Source organism: Hippoglossus stenolepis, chromosome 5 (assembly GCF_022539355.2).
Source record: "Hippoglossus stenolepis isolate QCI-W04-F060 chromosome 5, HSTE1.2, whole genome shotgun sequence".
NCBI lineage: Eukaryota > Metazoa > Chordata > Actinopteri > Pleuronectiformes > Pleuronectidae > Hippoglossus > Hippoglossus stenolepis.
This window is the reverse complement of record NC_061487.1, coordinates 4368894-4392807: the sequence shown is the minus strand read 5'-3', so window position 1 is coordinate 4392807 and position 23914 is coordinate 4368894. Positions and strand designations below refer to the sequence as shown.

At 39.7% G+C, this 23914-nt stretch overlaps 2 protein-coding genes across 2 annotated transcripts in view; one reads left to right on the top strand and one right to left on the bottom strand.

The window, feature by feature from the left end:
• Positions 1 to 2047, bottom strand: part of cftr (CF transmembrane conductance regulator) — a 41768-nt gene extending 39721 nt beyond the window's left edge. Inside the window, exons 1-2 of the mRNA XM_035157729.2 lie at positions 1724 to 2047; positions 523 to 633 (exon numbers count right to left, since the gene is read on the bottom strand). Coding sequence (XP_035013620.1) covers positions 523 to 633; positions 1724 to 1776 — 164 coding nt within the window. The 5' untranslated portion in view covers positions 1777 to 2047. The remainder of the gene's footprint in view (positions 1 to 522; positions 634 to 1723) is intronic.
• A 2772-nt stretch (positions 2048 to 4819) lies between these two features.
• Positions 4820 to 23914, top strand: part of asz1 (ankyrin repeat, SAM and basic leucine zipper domain containing 1) — a 31599-nt gene continuing 12504 nt past the window's right edge. The window contains exons 1-10 of the mRNA XM_035155919.2: positions 4820 to 5085; positions 7867 to 7969; positions 8303 to 8425; positions 13778 to 13889; positions 19022 to 19133; positions 19266 to 19400; positions 19727 to 19845; positions 22038 to 22110; positions 22588 to 22644; positions 23801 to 23913. Of these exons, the coding sequence (XP_035011810.1) occupies positions 4978 to 5085; positions 7867 to 7969; positions 8303 to 8425; positions 13778 to 13889; positions 19022 to 19133; positions 19266 to 19400; positions 19727 to 19845; positions 22038 to 22110; positions 22588 to 22644; positions 23801 to 23913 (1055 nt within the window). The 5' untranslated portion in view covers positions 4820 to 4977. The remainder of the gene's footprint in view (positions 5086 to 7866; positions 7970 to 8302; positions 8426 to 13777; positions 13890 to 19021; positions 19134 to 19265; positions 19401 to 19726; positions 19846 to 22037; positions 22111 to 22587; positions 22645 to 23800; position 23914) is intronic.

Here is a 23914-nt window from a genome sequence, read left to right as displayed (position 1 = left end):
ATCAAACCAGACATTTACTAAAAACATTAAATACAGTAAATATATTAAATAAAGGCATAACATTTGCCTGAGATAAAACAACTAAGCAGTTTAGTTTCAGAACATTCACACCATTAAGAAAATGTGTAAGAATATTGTTGCAAAATTACCTCTTCAAAGACCTTTTTAGTGTTGAGGGACTGACATCATTGATTTTTTTAAGAGGAGGGATTACATTATCTATAATTTGTAGTGAGGTATGCATTCTTTTAGAATCCCAAGGAGAGTCTTTATCCAATGCAGCTTGCACTTTTTCTCTAAACTGAAACTCGCCAAAGAACTTGCTTGCACTTCTTACATTGAATGGTTGTATATTAAACAGCTTACTCCATTCAGCACAATATACAGTAACCTTAATAAGCCTGCCTGCAACACCATGCTGGCATATAGCATGACAATTTGCAATCAATGCTGGGATGTAAACACAAAAAAAAAAAAAAAACGAGAGGTCACAAACACGAGCTGACTGTAATCTGCACAAACCTTTCGAGTCTCTCGGAGAGGTTGTCTGCCAGATCAAATGAAGGAGCCTTGTACACATCAGTCAGCTCCAATTTCTTTCTGAAGCCCTTCCTCAGCAGCGGTGTCATCCACCTGAACAAAAACACAGATTAGATAGAATGTTGTTCATCAAATCCAAGACATACAGAAACAAATTTATGTACAGTTAAGCATATTTCAAATCTTGTCCAACATGAACATCTATAGAAGTGGATGTTTATGAAAAGGGGAGCGCCACTAAAAGACAGTATGCAAATCAAAAATTACATTAAAAACATGTTTGTCAATTGAAGTTATCTGAAAGTCTATAAACAGTATGAAATGTATTTGTGTCTGTGGTCACAGGAAAAGGCCTTGGCATTGAAACCAGGGTTAGAGCGTCTGGAGCTTTAATGTAAAGTGGTGTTAGTTGTAATGTGAGTAATCCCTGAGGTTTCACAGTCAGACTAATGACAGAGAAGGGAGATACGGTCAGATGTTTGCCTCTACTGTCCAAACTGGTTGACACACAGTAATTTACATCATTGCACTTTTGAGGTCTGCCTCTTTCTGTATCTGAGAAGTGAATATATCATGCAACCTTTATACAGTACTATATTAGAGGGTTGATATGATCCAGGTAAAAATACTGAAGCACAGGAGTTCTGATAGTACCACAGGGAATATTTTAAAAAAAAATAATAGTGGCACATTAAATTCCCACTATAATTATATATTAAGTTATAAAGTTAAGGCTGATAATATTGTACTAAATGTGAATCAGTCTCACCACGTTTCACAGATATTGAGGACTTAGCAAAAGCCCCAATTGAGCCTGCTCCACTTGACCAGTTCTGGAACAAGCCGCATCGAGGCAACACTCATATTTTGCGCATTTTACGCATGGAATGAGCGATAAAAACGCACGAGTGTAATTAGGATTTCATAAAGATATCACGTGTAAAACAACCTCAGTTACACATATTTTTTTGTTAAAGGAAACATTAGATGTTTCTTGCACATCATGTGAGTTTAAAATATTCCCCATGTCCGATTAGATTTTCTCACAGTGACTTTGGCCCGATCTCTGCCTTTTCATCCTGGTGAGTTGTTAGTGTGATAATACGAGCAGCGTCTGCACCTTGTACCGCCCTGAGACGACCGCAGCCCCGCGCGTAATGGATGAAGAGTAAACGTGTCTTACCAGAAGAAAAACTTGGAGAGGAAGTTTGCATCTTCCACAGGTGACTTCTGCATCCTAAGTGCGCCGCCAGTTTGCTTTCCCTGCACCTGAGTCGTGTCCGTGCGCGTCGCTCATTTGTGTGTGTCCCCTGAGTGGCTCCGCTCCCACGCACTGGAGAGGCTGCTCGTCCGCTCCAGCCTCCACTTCACTGTGGGAGTCCGGCAGATATGAGGTCACTGTGCAGGTATCGCAATCCTCTGTGGGTCGTCTCCTCCGGTTCCTCTGGCTCCTCTGGTCCCACTCCCTCTCTCGGCCCTGGCTGTCTGCGTCTCGTCTCTCCGTCAGTGTGACACTGGGAGGACAGTCCATCCTTTATGGTCTCGTCAAAACGCGCGGACACCCACGTCATATCCACGCTGACGAGCACACGTTGCATGTTGTGGCAACAAGCCGAGGAGGCAGAGGCCCAGCTGATCCAATGAGGCCACCTGAGCAAACATATTGACCCATTGCAGGGAACAATTAAGACTTCAGGAGTCATTATGGACATTATTAATTTCACTCAGATTTAATTTTTTTTTTACAATTTCTCTCGTTTTGCTTTCATTTCATTTTAAAGTTAAACAGTTGTAAGATGTTCCATCAATAAGATCAAAAATAAATTGAAAGCAAACAAAGTTGGAATCGAAATCTCAGATCCCTTAATTAGCAATGTCTCTCATTAAGTGTGCAGATACAATCTTGTTTATATGTAAAACAAAAGGAACACAATGGAAATAGCAGAGTGTAAAGATATCCCAGATGCTGCTGCTGGTTGACTGAACTATTCTGTGGCTTTTTATTTCCCGAAATAAAGTCACGAAACAGAAAGCAGAACAGTTCCGGGACATGTAAACCAACAAGCAACTTTGTTATCAGCCTCAGGTTATGAACAGTTTCAGAAGAGGGAGGATCAAAACCTCCAGACATTCCAAAAGGGAACAGTGATAAAATGTGAGATGCGGGAAGTCTTTGGTTCAGGAGTATCTCGACACACAAACTGTGTCTCATCTTCACTGTCAGCACTTCACCAGTACACATTTGAAGAGTGAGCCACATGCTGGGCAAATCTGTTGGAAGCAACACTCACCAAGCACATCTTTAATACCTGTACACCTTCTTATTAATATTAATAATTAATATCCAATCACATGGCCACAGTGCAATACATACACAATTTCAGATACAGGTCATTAAACATACAAATGCATGGGGATAGCATATGATCCTGTTGAATTTTAAAGTGGTAAAATGCTGCTTTTAAGTATTTCTAAAACTTTAAACTGTAGCAAACCTGAATGAAAATATTAACAAATGCACATCCAATTAGTTGTCAATTGCATTTGAAAGTACTTTTAAAAGTTAAAAATAGATTGAGGTTCTACTTTGAATGAGGAGATGTTTTTTTTTTACATCTTACCAAAGTAAACTGCAAAAATGTGCTTCAATAAAACTTAACTGCCTATAAAGAAAATCTGAGTCTACAGTGTCTCCATTTGAGTCAAACACTTAAAAGGGGGCAATTAATCCCTGCTCTAATAGAAAATGGGACATGTTGTCCTTGTTTGTGTCTCTTTTTCCTGCTTCTCAAACCGGGTTATTGTGACAGAGGGATAAAACAAGATACTGAGCTGTGTAGGGATGTTGAGATGAAACCACATTAAGACAGGTTTGCTAAACTTTGAGTCATTATTGCTGTGGGACAGAAGCGTGCTAAGCTTTGCTCAGAGGAAGCGTGACCTCTACTGGACATTTACTGTCCCTTGCAGCCAGACAAGGTTTTATCTTCAAGTGTGGCATATCCACAGGACAAACTCAGTTGCCAGTTTATCAGGAACACATAATACAACAGTGCAACAACAAACCCATGCCTTGATGGATAAAATGTTCAGTACTGAAGCGCAGATTAAACTTCATGATCAGTCATATCATACAGAGATATTTGTTATTTACAAAACTATGCATTAGAACCTCCACTTACTTATGATTTATAGTAAGACAGTTGTATTAGACTGCATAAGTTTGAGCTAGGTGTATATCCTGGAAACTGAGTGTACATATACCATTTAGAAATAATGGTGGCTTATATCCAAGTACTGTCTCCTCTAAGTCGCAGCAAGAAAAAAGAAATTCAACAAGTAAATTAATTTAGATTCATTAGATATGGGTTGTAGATTATCATTTGCCAAAAATATGAAATCCTCAGAAGGCCCTGCACATCTTCACAGGTTTACCACTTGTTCTGGATCATTATAGACCTGTTCAATTAACAGTTAGAAGATCTATGTCTGGAATTGCATTATGAAATCATTATTATTAAAATTAAAATTAGATATGTGTAACAGAATTGAACAGATGTAAACAGGACAAGTAAGCAGGAGTGTAAGGTGGATGTCAGTCAAGCCCAATGTGTGAACACCCACCCAGAGTGCTGAGAGGAAATCTTTATCGGGCACAGACCTAAAAACCTCTGTGTGGAGGTGGGCTACAGATCCACTTCAAGTTCATATGTCTACTCAGCATTAAAATAAGAATGACATCGTTTAATTAGAGCTAATCAGAGACACATTTTTTAATGTTTGATTGAAAATACATAAAAAAAATGAAAAGAAAAATATCACGCAAACAATCACCTGTCACATCAACAACCTCAAATTAAAGGTTTTCTCCTCTTTCTTGCTCCAGAGCTGCCTATGGACACGTACAGGAGATGAACTCACAGGAAAATAAAAGGCAGTGCTAATTATCTAGTTAGCATAATGCATATTAATAACAGCACTGTAAATATGCCAGCGTTAAGCTAATAGGCACATTTTCATCTCTGGTACCTGGGCGGGTGTAAAATAGAACAACAACAAATAAGTTAGGTTTAAAACAGCTATCACAATGTAAACAATGTAACTTAAATAAGAGCAAAACATAGTAAATATATATAATATTAGCGCACTTTAAATGAATATCTAACATGAGGGTTTAACGTAACCACATAGCAGCAACAGGACTGGAACAGACTATAAAAGATAATTTAAGGAGTTGTTTTTTTTTTTTTCCCATATCAAGACAAATGACCACCCACCGCTGTAGTGTAGTTCAAACTTGACCCTTCCACACGCGGCCGCGTTTGTCTCGTTGTCTGAACGTGCGGAGCAGCACGTGAACACCGCCCTCCTCCCCCTGCACCTGTGGCCTCTCCGGTGGTAGCATAGCAGCAGCTAGCTGGAGGCTAATCACCGACTATGGACGGCTTCATGGATTGCGCCTTCCCGGCCGGAGATGAGAGCGACGCCAGCAACGACGAGTGGGACCTCGGCTGCAGCTCGCCCAAGCAGCCTCCATGTATCAAGGTTCATTCACGAAACCACCTCCATCTTCTCTAAACACCGGTTTATGTCACTTTACACGGACGGCAACGTTAGCTAGCTAAACCTAATTGCTGCTGCTCACCTGCTCACAATAAGTAGCATTAGCTGTATAAAAGAAAACGTGTGTGCTAGAATAAACCAGTTGTGGTGACGTAGTTAGGTTAGCTTACACATTAGAGGGAAAATGTTCACCCTTCAATGTCTCACCTCGCTGTTTTTATGGCGCAGAAGCAGAAACAAGCGCACATTTAAGTGTATGATCGCCACATGACCACCATCTGAATGTGGTCCTGATGTTAGCTAGAAAGTTAGCTAACAGTTATAAAACAAGCCCCTTCAATGTTCCCTGTTTTATTTGATGTATGTCTTTAGATGCTTGTGACTTCTGTCTTATCTACATCTGATTCCATTCCCCAAACTAAACTGATAAATGAATTGGTGAGTGTGTGATTTAAACTGATTTCTAATGTGCAACTGATGCTCATAATGCTAAGTTCAACAGAAAGAGAGGAGCTACTTTCAGCTTCACAGCCGAAAGAGTAAGATGAGACCATTCAAGAGGAGTCTGGGAAACACGTGCTTCCACTTTTAAATCTCTTCCTCTGTCCTCACTCAGTTTTTCACTTAAGCCATTTTAACTCAAACACAGGTTTTACTAATGACATCAATGAAGGAGCTGTTCAAAGTAGTAACACCTGTGTTCACCCGCTATTTCATTTCAAACTGGCTGCTGGGAAAAAAAGTCTACTGCCTTTAATATTGGCTTAGTCTATATTAAATATTAATAAACCCTAATATATGATAACTAATAAATGTGAGAGAAATAGGGATGTGCATGGTAGAACAATCAGAGCTGATCATAGTCAACCAAAATAAAACCAACTAGATGGGCATTATCGAATACATACGCCAACATGTAAACTGTTTACGATAATAAACATAGGCAAAATATCCTCGCTCCTATATAATTTAAATGAATAGATGTTACCATGCAGTAACTGAGTAAATATCACCACTTTTAACACTTTCTTAATGAAAGTAATGATCATTATCCAGATCTCCACAAAGTTATTGATAAGCACCCTCTCTAACAAAATATTATTGGATCCACGCCTTGATCTGGAGCCACATCATAATTTAATTTGTTCTTCCCTGGCCCACATCTCATCCTTCCACCATGTTTCGTGGTAATCCGTCCAGCAGTTTTTACGTGATCCTGCTAACTAAGAAACATACGCTTTTAAAATCATCTGCCCCTTTGCCTGCCAACATTTAATCTGTTCTTTTTAGAATATAGGATGAGATGGTGAATATCCCTTGTACATTTGAAGATCTTCTGCACAATTGAAGTTACCAACCACAAGTAGATGTTAGCGGGTTTCCCCTAAGTTTCTCGGAAATTCATTTGTTTTTGTGTAATCTACCGAAAAAAGAAAAAAAAACAGTCATCCAACAAACAAACCAGAATGGGACTAATTATAGAGTGCTTACATCCACTAAGGCCTAACAGTCCCTTTAATTTAATCATGCTACAGCAAAATTTCCATCAAAAACCATGAATTATCCCTGAGGAATCTGGGAAAATGTAAAAAAAAAAACAGACTCAGTGTTAAACAAAATCAAATAAAACTCAGTAAATCCAATAAATGTAATCGAAATCAGTTCAGCAGTCTTTGAGTAATCGTGCTGGCTTACTGACAGATCGACAGACAGCAGTAAAACCATGACCTCTGTGGTGGAGGTAATAAAGTATAGATAGATAAAAATCCTGAAACATGAGGCTTCTTCCTTTTACAGTTATCATTTTTAGCATCTTTACACACACCACCACCACCACCACTTGTGCCAACCGTGAGTTACCACTGTCAGCTTAACTGGGGTGATAGAAATCTTTGCCATATTCTTCCTTATGTCAACTTGGAGATAGACCCAAAACTAGTGGAACTACATAAACAGAATTCTCCCACTATAAGCTGCTTTATTCAAGGGTGTTTGAATTGTTTATTTGATACCTGACCACCAATCGTTGTTAAATCCTTTTCATCTCTGTCAATTGTAAGCAGTTAAGTTTCACTCACTGAACAGTGCAAATTACTAAAGTAACTAGTTATATTAACTCTACAGTATACTGTATTCTTGTCATTCAGGGTGATTTAGCACCCCCTTGTGGACAATATATATCTTTGGTGAAGTTTGAATTACATTTACCTCTAGGCACTGCATAGAGTATATGCCATTGACAATTCTAAAACACGATAGCAAGTTTAATTTCATTGAATTTATATGCCTTTTTAGTTGTTTTTATGGAGAATTGTTGCATGCTCCATTTGAACTGAATAAGACCTCACATGGTGTGTAAATGTGACTAGCTTCACATGTTGACTACAGTATTTTACATATCAACTTGTTAACTGTTTGTTTAAGATACTGACATGTGTCTTTGAAAAGAAGTGTCACATAGCCTAGTACTGGAACCGGGGGGCCCATCACAGGTGAGATTCCCTGGGGACTCGCTCAAAGTAAGAGTCTGACTTGTTCTCCTTTTACAATTGATACACAAAAAGCCATTACTGCCCCTCCTGAAGGGCAGGAATGATTTCTACCAAATATTAATAACATCTCCTGTTCTCATTCCAGCTGAATTTTACTCCCTGGAGCTCAGGGACTGAATCCACTAACATACATGTGGCTCATTTTCCAAACTCAGCTCATTTTGGAGTAACATCAGTTTTGGTTCATCTATTCTGGTTCCTATTTTCACAGGATATGGATGCTGCTGCACCGCATGCTGACGATAATGTGTCAGTGTTGAAAAAGGCCATCAGTAAAGGAGACACTGAGACTTTAGAGAAGCTGTTGGACAATGGCAAGTACTCTCTTCTTATGTGGCACAAATTGACAGTTGGCTTTAAATAATAGTAAGTAATTATTGAAAATGTTAATTGATTGAAGTTGCTGTTGCTTTATCCTTGTTTTGCTGTGACAAATAACATTTAAGCTGCTAATTTAATGCATGTGCCCGATTCTTCCGTTTTTATTGATCTATCAGAAAAATATGTTAAGGGTGGGCGTTGTCTTATTAGGCCAACATGATATATAATGATCTTTGAAGCCCAAAGAAACTGGACATGACTAGATTAAGTTCTTATGTCATTTTCATTTTATATTTGACTTAATGTGAACCTTTTTGAATGAACAGGCATGGATGTGGAGACCAGGCTTGGCTTTGAATGGACTCCTCTCATGTGTGCTGTCAGTGTGGCTGATTACGACCTGGCCAAAGTGCTGCTGGACAGAGGCGCCAGCGTCAACTTCAGCAAAGGTCAGACCAATATGAATCACTGCGTTTGGGTGGGAACAAATTCATTGTATTTTGTAGTGGTGGTTGATACCATGATATAGAAGTAAAGGCTCCACTGACCTCTCTGTGATCCCTCACCCACTACCTTTCAGAAAAAAAACAAAAAAAACCCTAGCAGTCTGATTAGAAAACACCCATAACATTGCTGCCTTCCAGACGGATATGAAACAGCCATACCTAATCCTCCTGTCCTCCTGACGGTCCCTGTTGCGTTGGTGTCGAGCTATTCTTCCCTGTGGCACCTTTTTTCAATTTCCTCACCTGCTACAGCCAAAGACCGGGGGACCAATTGGGCCTCTGCACCAATACGGTTCATCTGACATTACTTAATGGTGATGACGCCAAAGAGGAACTTGTGCAGAAACACACCGCTTATCCATTGAGTTGTTTTTAGTTCATGCACACTGCACCCTCATCCCAAAGCAGGAGAAATTGAAGGCATCTGTTGGATCAAGGTCAGTCTGGGTAAAACAAGCATGGGGGAAAAACTCTTGTTAACAAGTCTGCAACCATGTACATACAAAAATATACAGTGCTGAAACAATGACTTGATTTTGTAGTCAGTTTCTGGTGAAAATATGGGCAATTATCACTACTTTGTGACCTATTTAACAATATTATATGTAGATTAAGATGTGACTGTTAGTTGTGATCCCATCTCCAGTGACATGACTATTGTGGGAGCTGTTGTTTTTTCTATAAATTATAAGGTCTCAACCTTATTATGTTAGCATTTGACGCTTAAAATTAAACTGAATTAAATTACCTTTTATTTTAGTTCATTCATCTTTATGCCATGGTTTTTTGTGAAGCGCTTTGTAACCTTCTTTAGATAGGTGCTAAACAAATAAAGTTATTATTAATATTATTATATTGTTATTATGTAAGTGTTATGCATCTGTCTGCTGTTTTTCAGTTGCAAAAGGAAAGAAAAGCAGATTCTATCAGTATTCCTGCTGTATCCCTTTCTATTTAAAGTCAAAGCAGTGAAACAAATAGTCTAGAGGAAAGTTTTAGAAGCTGTATGCTGTAAACTGTTACAGTTTACCACCCAATGCTGCAGATTCATGAATTTCTTAGAAATCCACATGACAAAGAACACTGACTATGAATTAAAGTATCGACACATGTATCAACAATTTACAGCAGATAACAGCTTGTGTGCTTAATAAAGTTCCACATTATGCATAGTAGCAGCCACTATAAACAATATGCACAATACAAAGGGACATTGAATTCCTTTGTGCACATTTTAGTTCCGTCAGACTGTAGACTGTAGACTGTAGCCAAGATGAATAAGTTTCTAGTTTGAACAACAAGTGGTGAAAGTAAACTTCTGTTCAGTAAAGACATTTTTTGCATTCCAGTCTCTTTCTGCTGCAGGAACAAAACATTATTTTGAGACCACTGCATTCTCAATTTTCTCGGGTATCCACTAGGAACCCCCCTGTGGAATGGAGTTTCTTTCCTTTCTTTATCCAAGAGCGTGTTCTTTCATTTTGAGAGCATTATTTCTTCATTTCATGTTCCGATTTTGTAACCCTGCCCAATTGCTCAAACAGCCCCTTGTCGCGTGCCAACTCACTCTGCTCCTGCTCAAAATGTTTGTCTGCACTCAGATGTAGTGTGGCTGCAAAACCTCCTGTGCTTTATTTGCAGTCTCTCAAATATGTAACATCTAGGCAGGTTCTGTAGGAAAGGTAGGCAATAATTACATGTACATTTCATGTTGCGTCATTTATGGATTTATAGTTTTCTGAAACAGATGTCATAAATTACATGAAGCTATTTGTTCATTAATAATATATTTGATTCTAAATTGTCTTAAAAACCCAGAGAAATGATGAGCATCTTAATATGTACTGTATCTTAATCTGCATTCATCTCACTATCACATTAACTATTATGAACAAAGAAAAAACACATTTTAAAGTTTATCGCTTGGTTTTTGCTATTTACATTTTGCTTTTGGATGAGGGTAGAAGCACATCGGGCACGGCTGCCTTGTACTGACCTGAGCTCACTTTGCACTTTAACAATTAAAACGTCACAAGTTATTAGGACCTGTCCAGTGCTGTGTTTGTTTGATTCATTCAAGAAATTATGAGGCATGCATTTCCCATGACCACAGTGAAAAAAAAAGATTTGTGTGCTTGTAGTTCACCTGCCACACACCATTTTTCTCACAATGTGGTGTTCCTCTTAACTTCATTGTTGTAGAAGAGGCGATGCCCTATTTATCCAGAAACACCTAAATATAATTTCACCAGGTTTTTCTAAATATCGGGGGGATTGTTATACAGACTGGCCTGCCCCCACTGCTAAAAGAATCCTAGAGGAAATACTGCAGTATGCCGATTTGTCCGACCTCACCCGTTCTTTTGATCTGTGTCGGCGAGAGCCAGAGCTCGAGGCATTATGTTTTTTAGGTTGTTTGACCATCTGTCTGTCCGTCTGGAACACGTTGAGAGAATGCTTCTAGATTTGTCAGAAACGTTCGCTTGAACTCAAGGATGAACTGATAGAACTTTGGTGGTCAAAGCTTTAGGTTGTTCTGTCTTCACAAACACTTTGTGGATGGGATATCTCAAGATTGCTTTAAAGAAATTTCTTCAAATTTGATACAAACATTCACTTTGGCTCAAGGATGAAATAATTGACTTGACCGAAGCAGTTATTATAGGTTCAAAACATCTTTCCTCATAGAAGTTAATTTTTTCTGTTGTTTTAATGTGTTAGTTATTTTTTTCTTTTGAGTTTTGAGCAAGAGGAGAGAAAATGTGCACGTGAGCATGTTTTTTCTGAGAGAGGGGGTAGGGTTTTGAGGGAAGGTATTACAACATCTGAATGTGAAATGAAAAAATAGTCCTCTCAAAACAAAAGCTCTTAGATAAAGACAGGAAAGAAACTTTGTACTGTCGCCCCTACAAGGCCACAAGCCCTAGTTTGGAACTACAGCGCTAGTCATGCTGTTGATATCTGATGTCAATTAATTCTTTGACCTGACTGTCGTGTTTAAACTGTGTGTGTGAGTGTGAGACTGATTTCACATGGCGTCTGCATCTGACGCTTGAGGCAGGTGAAGGAAACAATTAAACAGGAGGATGACGTGTGGTAGCGTCCTGATGGCGTTTGTCCAGGTGGCGAGGCTATGCGGAAGAATGCATGATTGATTGATAACGGTCGCCATGCTGCTGTCACACACTCTCACCAATTCTCAGGCCACAGATTTATTTACACCAGTCCTCTGTAGACACAAACCAGGCTGTCTGGTTTACACACCCACACACACAAAATATAAACACACACACACTTGCACACAGATACAGAGCCAAACATGCACAGGCTCAAAAACACAGGAATCCGCATATAGTTGTTGGTGCCCAGGTATACAGTCCACACACATACAGGAAGACACACACACAGGTTAGGAACTCACTCATTGGCAGAACAAAACAGGAATTGAGCACAGTGCACCGCACGTCAGGCCAGTTTTATCAGGATAAGATAAGGAAACGACTCCTCTGAAGTCACTCAGTCCCATAAAGGCCTCTACACTTCCTGATGCCAGATAAAAAGCTATCCATCTCCATCCCCAGGTTCTCATCCAGACTCTTGTCTTTTCTTTATTACAGCGTGATGTATGACTTCACTGGGATGAAATCTATGTAATCCTCTTCCCTTTTGATTTGTTGCTTTGCTAAAAAGTGTAATTACATCTACCAGTAGTGGATAGCTCATAGTTTTTTACATGTTCCAACAAAGGAAACCACACTCACCTAATTACATAATTCCACAAGAAAAACATAAACTTTGACATTTAATAACAGAGAATCGAGTGGTAGGGATGAGAGGATGACCTCCAGTTTTCTGCTGGGAAACGGTGCATTGCTCCCCCTCACCTATGGTCACAAGCTCTAGACAGTGACCAGGTCGCGGATGCAAGCGGCCCCAAATGAGATCTCTCCATTGGGTGGCATTTAGTCAGGATACCTCCTGGGCGCCTTCCTTTGGAGGTTTACCAGGCAGGCCCAACTGGGAGGAGACCCTGGGGTTGACCTAGAACCTGCTGTAGGGACTAGATTTCCCATCTGGCCTTGGAAAGCCTCATGATCCCTCAGGAGGAGCTGGGAAGCGTGGCTAGGGAGAGGGATGTTGTGTCACTATACTTGGCCAGCTTCATCCTCGATCTTGGTCTAGTTTGAAGTTATTCAAGCATCTCGGGTTTTAAGAAGGCTCAGTAAGAAGTAAAAACATTTAAGATAGCTGTCACTGGACTATCTGTTAAGTGGACTTTTTTGGCTAGTTTTTGTTGCAAACTATTTTATTTTGTTTTCTATGCCTTCACACTGGTGTCAGCCAGTCGCAGCAGGCATTATGTTGTCCGTCCATGAATGCAATATCTTGAGAATGGTACAAATTTTCACTTGGACATAAGGATGAACTAATTAGATTTAGACGTCAAAGGTCAAGGTCACTATGGCCTCACAAAGCAAATTTTTTGATTTGTGAGGTCAGATCTCTTGAACACTATTAATGAATCCTTTCACATTTGGCACAAACATTCATTTACACTCTGGGATCAACGTAGCCAAAGGTCAAGGTGGCCTTACAAAGTAAGTTGTTTTTTTTTATAACATGATATCTTTCGATCCACTTGAGGGAATGTCTTCAAATTTGGTGTATACGTTTACTTTGACTTAAAAATGAACGGATTTGATTTTTGTGCCTGGAGGTTAAAGGTCAGGGTCACACTGACCTCACATCCCTGTGTATGTGATTTATCAGGACTACCCATAGGGAATTTCATTACATCTGGCACAATTCACTTTGAATCATGGATGACCTGAATAGAATTTGGTGGTCGAAGGTCACTATGGCCTCTCAAACACATTTTCTGCCTTGTGAATGTAATATCTCAGGAACATCTCAAAGGAATTCTTTCAAAACTGGCACATATGTTCATTTGGACTCACTGATTAACTGATTAGATTTCTCTTCCTCTTGAATGTGGACTCAAAATGAAGTGATTACATTTCAGTGGTCAAAGGTCAAGGTCACAGTGATCTTATATGAATCCGTGGAAAAACATTTATGTAGAAATATGTACACAGAAACTGTACTGTTATTGTGGTAATTCTAGTTATGTTTGCAGTTATTTGGTCCTATGTAAACCTACCTGTTATTGTTTATCTTCAGTGATACTGGCTTGTTACCTTTTAATTTACTTTTTAACGGATTTTTAAAATGTTATTAAGCTTAACATTTACATGTGAATATGTTTTTAACACAGGGATGCATTCTTGTCCGCAGATCAGTGGACAGTGCTCATGGCCAGCTGCACAGCATCTGCCAGTGAAGACAAGATCTCTCGCTGCATGGAGCTTCTGCTGTCCAGAAATGCTGATCCCAACATGGCAGACAGGTGAGGCAGGGTTACAGATGTGTCTCAGGCCAAAATGTTTATGGGTTTTTCACCACTGTCGAATTTACTGTCACACCCCTATTGATGTAGGCCAAGGAAAAACACTCCAGATTTGACCTAAACAGGGGAAGAAACAACAGAGGTGCTGGATCAAATTTCCTTTGATGACTTTCGTTATGTTTAGCTGCCATGTGGTAGCATTATGCACCACACTGCTCCATACAGAGCATATTTGTGTGTTTTTGTTTGGAATGTCCTGTTATGGCATGTGCATGTACAGACGGGTATCAGACAGACAGACAAACAATCACACACAGTGTAAGGGGTGTGCAGGAAGGATTTTGGAAGCTTTTGTACACACTTGGATGAAGCCCAGGAAGCATGGTTTTAGTACTTTGTACATCCAAATATCTAAAGGTTTAAAAACAGGCAAAATTTAGTTTTCCCTTTTAAGCATATATTATCATCCTCGCTACATGAAGTTTCGGGTATGACTGCTATAATTTCCTTGAATAAAAGTAACTAAAACTATTTACTCAACTAAATGTCACAACACTACAGTATTAAACCATGCATCTTCGGTTCCAATACCAATAAAAAACTTAAAACTAATGATTGAACAGGTAAAGCAAGTTTTGCAAATATTTATGTACGTTACATATTTAACAGATAGATGTTGAAATTTCAGTGAAAGACAAAAGGCGAACAGCAGCAAAGCTCACACGCAGGAGCAAATGTCCGAGTCTGAGGTTTTCCTGCCAGCCCCCTAGTAAAAACTCCGGAGAATCTCAGTGAGCCCATTTCAGACACAACAGGATTATGTCCAACGGATTTACTGTGAGCATGTGAGGGCGTTGACATTTCTATCGCGCAACTGACGCAAAACAAAACAAAATACAAAAAGAATGCAAATATCTAAAGACGAAAAATAGGAGCCATACTCTTAGAGGACACGACAAAAAGATGTTAACTTCAAGAGCTTTTGGTGATTCGGGCTGATGTTGGTGTCAATGTGCTGTAAACAAAAACATGGGTTTTGTGCAGCTGAATTTAAACGTCATGTCATGCATGCTCTACCCAGGTTTCACCCCTCCCCTGAAACATTGTTGTGAACTCGTCTCTTACTGGGATAATCTCTTGCTGCGTACTTCATATGTTAAATCCAAAGTCCGGAAATAATTGTACAGACATTTTCCAGAGTTCATTTCTGAAAATTGCTTAGGAAAGTTAAAGACGAAAACAAAGAAGAACACGTGGGAAAAATCTGTCTCCCTGTTAGATCTATATGTTGGCCCAGATCTAACCAGATACAAATGGTCAGCATTATGTAAATGGAAAATTTAGGCATCCATCCATTCACTCAACAGGACCTCAAGCTCCGCTCAGCCATCGCTGCCCTCAGGACCAGCTTTCTTTTGATTAGCACAGACTGTAGCTGTCCTCAGATTAGGCAGATTAACGTCAGAAACATTCTGAAACTATCATCTGATAAAAATTAGAGTTTATGTGGATTGAATGATTTAGATTTATAAAAAGAAAAGCTATTTTATGTCTGGAAGATAGAAGAGTGACACGTGTCAGAAATGCTCCGGAAACACTTCCAGAACATCGGCAGTGGGATCTGCTCTCTGACACCACTTTGGCAATTAATTGAAAATTGTCTATATATATATATATATATAAATAAATACAAGTGACTGTGATTTCAGCGATTTGATGTGTAATGTGGTTTCCTGTCCTGGTGAAAAACATGGAAAATTCCATCTCATGGAAATAATGAAGGGAGGTTATTCCGTGACATCTGTGGATATGTGCTGAGTCAATGTGAGGATACAGCCCCCAGTGGCTTTCTTATTTAGCTTTTACTAATTCCCTGCCACTCTGTCACTGCAAGAATGCCATTACATGCACGACACACAGCACCTGATGACACACGTGACACACACATTGTAGCATTAGGGAAAAATTGGCTCCTTCCCAGACAAACAATTTGAAGCAAGATAACAAGATGCAGGAGGATGCAGATGAGGATAGATGGTGAGGAGGACGGACCAACAGCTGCCAACATTCAGAGCAAAAGAAGAATATGGGGTTCATGCGGGTGCAGAGGATAAACGTCCTTCTCCTCATCGCCTGTTACGTCTGAATATGAAACCAGTGATTAACACCAGCTGCTCGTCCCTCTGTCGCTGTGTAAACACACATTCACTGTCATCTCTCAAAGTCCTACAGGAGCACGATGTGTATTCATCCACTCCTCTGAAAGCCTCTGAAACCTTACTAACCTTACTAGTGTAAGCTTTGGGCAACGACGCATCAGCACAATTTCCGTTTGGGAATGTCAAAAATGCCATTTATTTGAAAGGGTACAGCTGATTTGACAGTTGTTACTTTATCTCTCAACGATGAGAAAAATGCTAAATGCTTTTTTGTGTAATTATTATTATTTTAACTGTTTTCAATCTTTAAACAAGTTATAGAAATGCTATCAGACAACCGGTATTGACACATACACACAGCTGTAGAACTGAGCTTTTAGTGCTAATCAGATTTAATCTATGTGAAACTGAATGTCTTAAAGACTTGTGTAGAGTCTTGAAATCGAAACCTTCAAAATGATAGAAAAATGTGAAATTAGTAACAGTGACAGCCAGGCCTTCTGCAGCCACATGATTAGAAAGGCCAGTATAATTACAGCTTCGAAAGAAAAATCTCTAGATTTCCTGTCATGAAATGTACAGAATTAAGACACCTCAAGAACTATCTTCACTTTCAGTGTGTCCGTGAAGACTTGTGACTTGGACTTTCCCTGCATGACCTGAGACTTCTTACTTTACTAGCTTTGGGAACAGCATCCATGTGGAATATACATTAAGAGAATAATCATCAGTCCTTTATTATACGAGAGTAGGTTATTGTCAGTGCATGAAACCAGCCAATAACATGCAGTCTGTGCATAGTTGACTCATTACCTCTGGAGAGGAGGTTATCTTTTTGTCTGCGTTTTTTTTTGGTAGTAGGATAATGCTAAACCACTCAACAGATTTACATTAAATCTTGTTGATCTGAGTAAGACCCCAAGAATGTTGGTGCAAATCCGGATCATTACCATTTTAGTTATTATTATTTTGACAGTCAAGATATAATACTTTTGAGTCTTTAAATATCGCCATTGTGAGTTTTTTAAGATTCACCTGACATGATTATAGACTGAGATGTAGTGTGATTGCTTTGGAACAGTGAGTCAAGGGTTTTTTTAAAAGTCATTTTTCATGCAACTTGGACACCACTAAAGATGTTTGCGCTGATCTGTCTGCACATCGATCAGCTCTCTGTTTGGGAACCAGCCTTGACTCACACTCGTGCATGACAAACACACTGAAACAGTATCTGAGTGACCTTGGTACCTGTCTGGCATTAAAACACCCCCTGGGAATTTACCGTAGCACTGGACACACAGAAATGAATGACGCTACCTAACCCGTTCTCCTGAGTCAAAGAGGAAGTGACTGATTTGTAGGCACAGACGAATTTACAGGCATTTTCCACTGTTGTGTTAAGTTGTCTCATTTTATTAGAGATCCCGTCAGACATAACCTTCTGATCAGAAATGCTTTAAAATTGTTGTGATGTAATTATATAATATTTAAGTATCTCCATATTTAAATGGGACTTATGCAAAACATCAATCACCATGTTTTGGCTTCTCAACTTCTTCTCCTAAAACTTTTACTGCTTCAGAAATAGAAATAGTCATTAGCCAGTGTTAGTCCATGTATTCAAAGACCTGTTAATTAATTCCCCCGTTTCTTTGTTTACATGTGAATTATGGATTACCCCTTTAAATATCTCCTCTTTTCCTCTCTCTCTCACACACACAGACAGTAAAAGCAAAGTGATGAATTGCCCCTGGACTTCCCTAACTTGTTAACTGATGTACTTTTCTCACTTGCTGTGTTTGAGTCAGAGGTGATAAGAAGTACTGTAGTAGAGTCAGTCCTTGTTCAGGTAGAAGCAAATGCATGAAGGCAACAGAGGAATGATTATTAGTAACCATGTCACAGTAGTTGGCTGTTTAAGGACACACGTGTGTTTTTGTGTTGTTTTAGTAACAGGATGTCCCCCCCAACACTCTTTGTTTTTGTGCTCAAAGAATTACTCAACTGAAAAACTACAGGATCAAATACTGTGTAGATTGAAAAAACTACACCACTAGACTGAAATATGTCTGCTGGGACCACTTGTGATTGGATCTCACTTCCCTGCTCTATAGGCAAATAAAAACATACATAATTTCACTTCACAAAGACCAAATGATGTTGTTTTTACCCAGTCTGACTATATAAATGATAATTTTTGTTAGTCTACTTCAGCCCTTGAGGGTCATAAGACGTCAACGATCAGCCGACTGGTCTACATGTTGGTCTGTTCCCCATGTCAGACCCAGCTATAGATGTGTCCATTATCTGTGTAGTGTTAAAAATCTGACGAGAGTTATTCCAAAATTACTAATTAACAGGGGAAAACTGAAGAAACCTCCAGAGCAACAGAGGAGGCATCCCATTTATGGAATCAGGATGACATTATAGATTGTCAACATTAATGAAGAATATGATCTGGGAGGACATGGAGCAACTTCAGGGGCCAAAGGAAAGACAGGAGCAAACACACAGATGGAGGGAGAGAGACGAGGCGGGAGCACCTGGAGGACAAAGACATCATCATACCATTTGATATTAATGAAGAAATTAAGCTACCTGTTCTAATCCTAGACATTTCAAATTTTAAACTTTTTTTGGGGGGTGGCATATTAGTCCAAAATAGACTTCCATAGACGTATCGTATAGCTGTATCTGTGAATGTATGAAAGGAGTACGGTTAATTTGTTGTGATTATTTTTTATCATGACCAGTCACTGAATGTGCTGAATCTGTGTTCCTATGTTCTAGAGATGAACATATGGTGTTTGCTGCGCCCTGGTGGTCTCTCTGTACCATTACGTCACTCCTTGTCTCCATTTCTTCGCCGTCTTTCCTCAGATCTTTCATCTTTTCTGTCATCGTTTGACATAATTTGAAATCCATTGTCTTCTCCTAACCTTTTCTCTTTTCTGCTTCCTTGTCTCTTGTCAGGTCACAAATGACCTGTCTGATGCTGGCAGCCAGGGACGGCTACAGTAAGGTCATCAACCTGCTGGTGTCTCATGGAGCAGTCATCAATGTCCAGGATGGCAATGGATACACGGTGTGCTACTGGTTATTGTATTTTTTTGGTCAGAGCAGGTCCCTTCAGGGGGAATCTGCAGGTCGTGCTGTAGTTCTGAAAGTGCTGGATTCATTAAACTTGTTATACAATAATAAATGCAAATATTTTCAGGCTTTGTCTGTAGCAGTGCAGTATGGCAGAGAGGAGGCAGTGCTAAAGCTCCTCCAGCTCGGAGCAGACAAAACCATAAGGAACAATGTTGGCAAAAGACCTGCTGACCTGGCCATGATCTTCAAACATGCGCAGGTATCCCAAGTACTTTTATTTTATTTTTTCTTCAATGTATTTAGACAGCAGATATTAGAAGTGTATCATTTCAAGTGATTACAATGCTCTAGAAAGACAAATCATGCAAGTATATAGTAATTGTGGAAAGTCAAATGAATGACTACGGGATTGTTACATTTTTTCTGTGATTTATTTTACTAATCTTTTTTTTGATTTCAGGAAAAAAAAATTGTTGGTGATTTAAGTATGTGTTACGTATTTTGCATCTTAGCCCACTGTGAGTTAAGTGCTTTTGCTGATGTCTTTCAAACATCTCATACTCTAACACCAGGGTGTGTCCACAGATAACGAGGATCCTGTCCTCTTCATCGCATGTCTCAATCGTGCAGCCCTTCAACTCCATGGAGGAGACCCTGTCTAAATTCTTCAAGACCAACTCTGAACCTCCTTCTTCTAAGGAAAGGTAAGGTGGGATGGGACTTGCACAAAATAGCTTTCTGGAGTTCTGGACTTTTGGAGAGAGTTGCTTTAAAATGGACATAACTATCCTGGTTAAATAGGTTATCCAGGCTTTTTGCGCATCACAGTTATGAGTCTGCAAGACCATGTTGTGGCCTCAAGTTACCAAAATATGCAGAGAAACTCTGATTTAGACCCATATACTGATACTGTGGAAAAAGAACACCTTATCTAGGTATCTGATCACCATCTGCTATACGTACAGGTGCATTCTCGTCTTGAGTTATTATTGGGGAGAAAAAAACAAAAATGTGCCTTTGTTAGCACAGAAATGACTGCGGCTGGACAAGGAGACGTTAAAAACATGCCTGCACCAATACAAAAACAATAAATGAGCAAATTAAATAATAATAACAAAAGAATAATAATATCTCAAATGTCATTATCCATATATAAAACAGAATAGGCTCAAAACTTGGATAGTAATGTATTCATAGTCACTGAGTCAGAAAAATTGAAAAAGGAGCACAACACTGAATTAACATGAGTCACAAGAATGAGTGAAACTGCAGAAGCTGCAATGCAAACCCCATTGCATTACATCAGATTTGTAAAAATAGCACAACTTTGAATAAATTAAGACTATCAATATGATTTCTGCTCCAGCTCGGCAAAATGCTGCATTTGTTGGAACTGAATGAACATGTTTTTGCTTTACAACCATTCACTCTCCTGTTGTCAGAGCAGTATTTCATACCTCCCTGCAGCCTGAATACTTGTTGCCCCCTGTTGGATTGTCTGTGAAGCAGCAGTGCCTGTGCAGCAGGTGTTGTTGACCCACTGTTCAACCAGACATAAACAATAATAAACCTCTTGCATGAATGTTTAGTCTATTTGGGCACACCGGAGCAATTATCATCAGTCAGAAGCATTGTTTTTGAGCATGTTTGGCACCAGGAGTCACAACCTGTGGGGCTGTAAACATTATTACTGTCTATTTGTCATGTCAGCTACACAGTCGCTATACCCCAAGTGATGCATTTCACAAATTTTGAATGTCGTGAGACGAGGGGCTCATTGGTAAACCTCGCCGTTGACAACAGTCAGACTGAGGCTGCGTTTACACTGTGGTCACTCTGATGTGTCTGAACTCAGTGACACTTTATTTGCACTCGATCCCCAAAACAGAAAGAGCTGTCTTTTGTTTTTCCCGACCCCTTCTACAGGAGGTCAAAGGTTCAAGTCAGGAACCCTGGAGCTAGGAGGGATGAAGTTCATTGCTCAAGGACACTTCAGTAGGGTAGATGTTTGCTGCTGTGAGGTCCAAACCTTGCATTTAGAGGATGATCTCCCCTTTTCAGTGTGTTGCTGCTGAGCTTTTGAACAACTTAAAAATTACAAAAAAAAGTTTTAAAGATATGTATTTTATTTATAAAATTTGTATGCAATTATTTCATTTCAGCTCAGTGTGAGAGCCTCTACAATGTTTTGATGTTATTTAGGTTTGTGTTTCTCTCCTCTGCTCTCTCTCTCTCACTGTGTGTCTTGGCCTATCTTCGCACACACAGAGTGAAAGCAATCCCAATTGTTAAAATCCAGTCCAATAGCCATCGATAAATAGTCGTCTGTGGCCCTCACACAGATGTAATAGACTGGACTAATCATTTCCTTCGTACCGAACAAAATGATTGGTCGGTGTACGTGTCTGTCACCCGAGTTTTCACTAGTCTGCGAGTTGGAGTGACATACGCCACTGAAGAAGAGAAGATTGTCCCAGGTTAGCAAGCCAGTCAAAGAAAAGTCCACTTCTAGCAGTTGTCAGTGAGTGCACGTTCATCTGTTTTGGGGGCGTAGCTTTAACGATATGGCCGATCAGAGGGATTGGGATGTATTGGTTGCATTTTTTCAAAGTGAAGCCAGCTCTTCCTAGTTTTTCCAGGAGAAGTGTTTCAAATCCATTTATAACCAAAAGTCTGAAATTCAGAGCAAAATATCTCACAATTTGATGACTGCCAGGATGCCAGTTAACTGATGTCTGGGAAGTACTGTAAGTCCCGGCCAGAGCACTAGTAGCTCCTCTACTGTTACAGCATTTACCCCTCAAATTAGGAGAAATACTGGTGTTTGTCTAATTCTCATCCCAGCTCATTCATACTGTGGAATAAGTCAAGATTTTCAAGTCTCTGCCCTCCTCAGTGTCACCAAGCTTGATGACCTCGGGATCCTCCTACACGGTCTTGATCTCGGCTACCTCACTGACATCATGACTGTAAGTACTGGTTGCATGCGATAATATGACTTCAGTATCATGTATATTTTTGTACGCGCTACGCCTGTCACTGATGTTCGAGATTTCCAAAGTGGTGAGCAGAGATATGCTGTTAAACAAAGTTCAGTGTTGTGGGTGAGATACAGCAACCCCGACTGTTGAACACAGCTGCACCATGGACAGAATGGAATTTTAATTCTTAGGAACATGTCATAAATGACTCGCTAACATATTTCACATAGCGGTTCATAGTGGATCCAGTGTGTTGGATTGACTTGGCTTGTAATAAACTGAGGGTCAGCCTAAGTGTTAGTGCCGATCTGATATTGGAGGACTGGGTTTGATTGGTACCAGTAGATTGTTGTCATTGTATTCATGCAGGTACATCTGTTTCAGGTGGTGGGCTCAGGAGCAGCTGTAGAAGTTTTGATTCGGTAAATGCTGAGTGATGTTTTCTTTTTCTTACTCGATGCATAGGAAAATGACATCACCTGGAGCAACCTGTTGACCATGGAGAAGGAGGACCTGGAGAAGGTAGAGGACGACAGTAACATCTGTGCGTCTGTCAGCTCTGTTGCTCATTGCCAGGCTTGACCCTGAAAGAGACGAGAGTAGATACTCCCGTCAAAGCTTTTTCAGGCCTGTCAGTAGAAAGAAGTTGCGAGAGCTTAAACTAATGACCAGTGATAGCAGTGTATTTTAGAATCACTCTTTAAAGAGCTCGAATTTAGGAGATTTACGTGTCTGTATTTTTAATTTGGTTTTACTATAATAGGTTTTCATGCTGTTCAAAAGCTTATTATTTGCCTCATATCGTACATTGCTGCAGTGCCTCTTTTTAACCACAGACTGAAATGTTGTTCTTTAGTTCTTGGCCTGCCTCCCAAAAATTCAGTCTGTTCTGATTGGTCAGCTGAGCTATTCTTTTTGATCAACTTTTCAAAGCGTGTTTCAACTCTTGAAAAAAACGTGGGAGACCACAGACATAATGACAGATTTAACCAATTTTTAATCTTATAATCTTCAGAACTCACACACTGGATGATTTGCCCAGAACTTAAGACCACACACTTGCTGTTTGGTGGTTGGCATTACTGCCACCTTCTGAACTGGAGTGTGGAAAACAAACTGCAGCGAAAAACAAAAAATAAAAATAAACTGGATGTAGTCATGACTAGAAGGTAGCAGATAATCGGCACCGACTGACCTCCGCTCTGAAACATCCCGCCGATTGTCGGTCCTAAATCAGCCCGATTATCCTCGAGTGTGCAGCAGCTTTTACACAGAGGCCTCCTCCTCTGATTGGCTGTAAACACAGCTCTATAGCCACAGTAACAACAGTGTGGGTTCTGCTGTTTCAATATGAGCCTAAGGATATTGAAAGTCACCTATGTAAACAACAAACAATGTTGCAATGGATTTAGTAGTAACATAGCAGAATGTGGGCACTTTCAAACTATATATTAGTAAACATAATCTTCAAATGTGTCATAAGAGGTAAAAAAAGTAAAATGGGTGCATCTGGTTTGCTTGACCTGGTCCACATGTGGGACATTATGTCAAAAGCATGTCGCAGTCAAAATAATGGACATAAATGCACAATGTAGCTGTTACAAATAAGAATACTGAAGAATACATTTGTCACATATTTCTGAACATATAAATGTTAACAGATTTTTCCATTTGTCAGATTGGTATCACAGACCCGGTGCACCAGGAGAAGGTGCTTAGTGCTGTGCACAAGATGGACCTGGACAAAGTGGACCTGGACACTATAGACCTACTGGAAGCTACAGACAGTGGG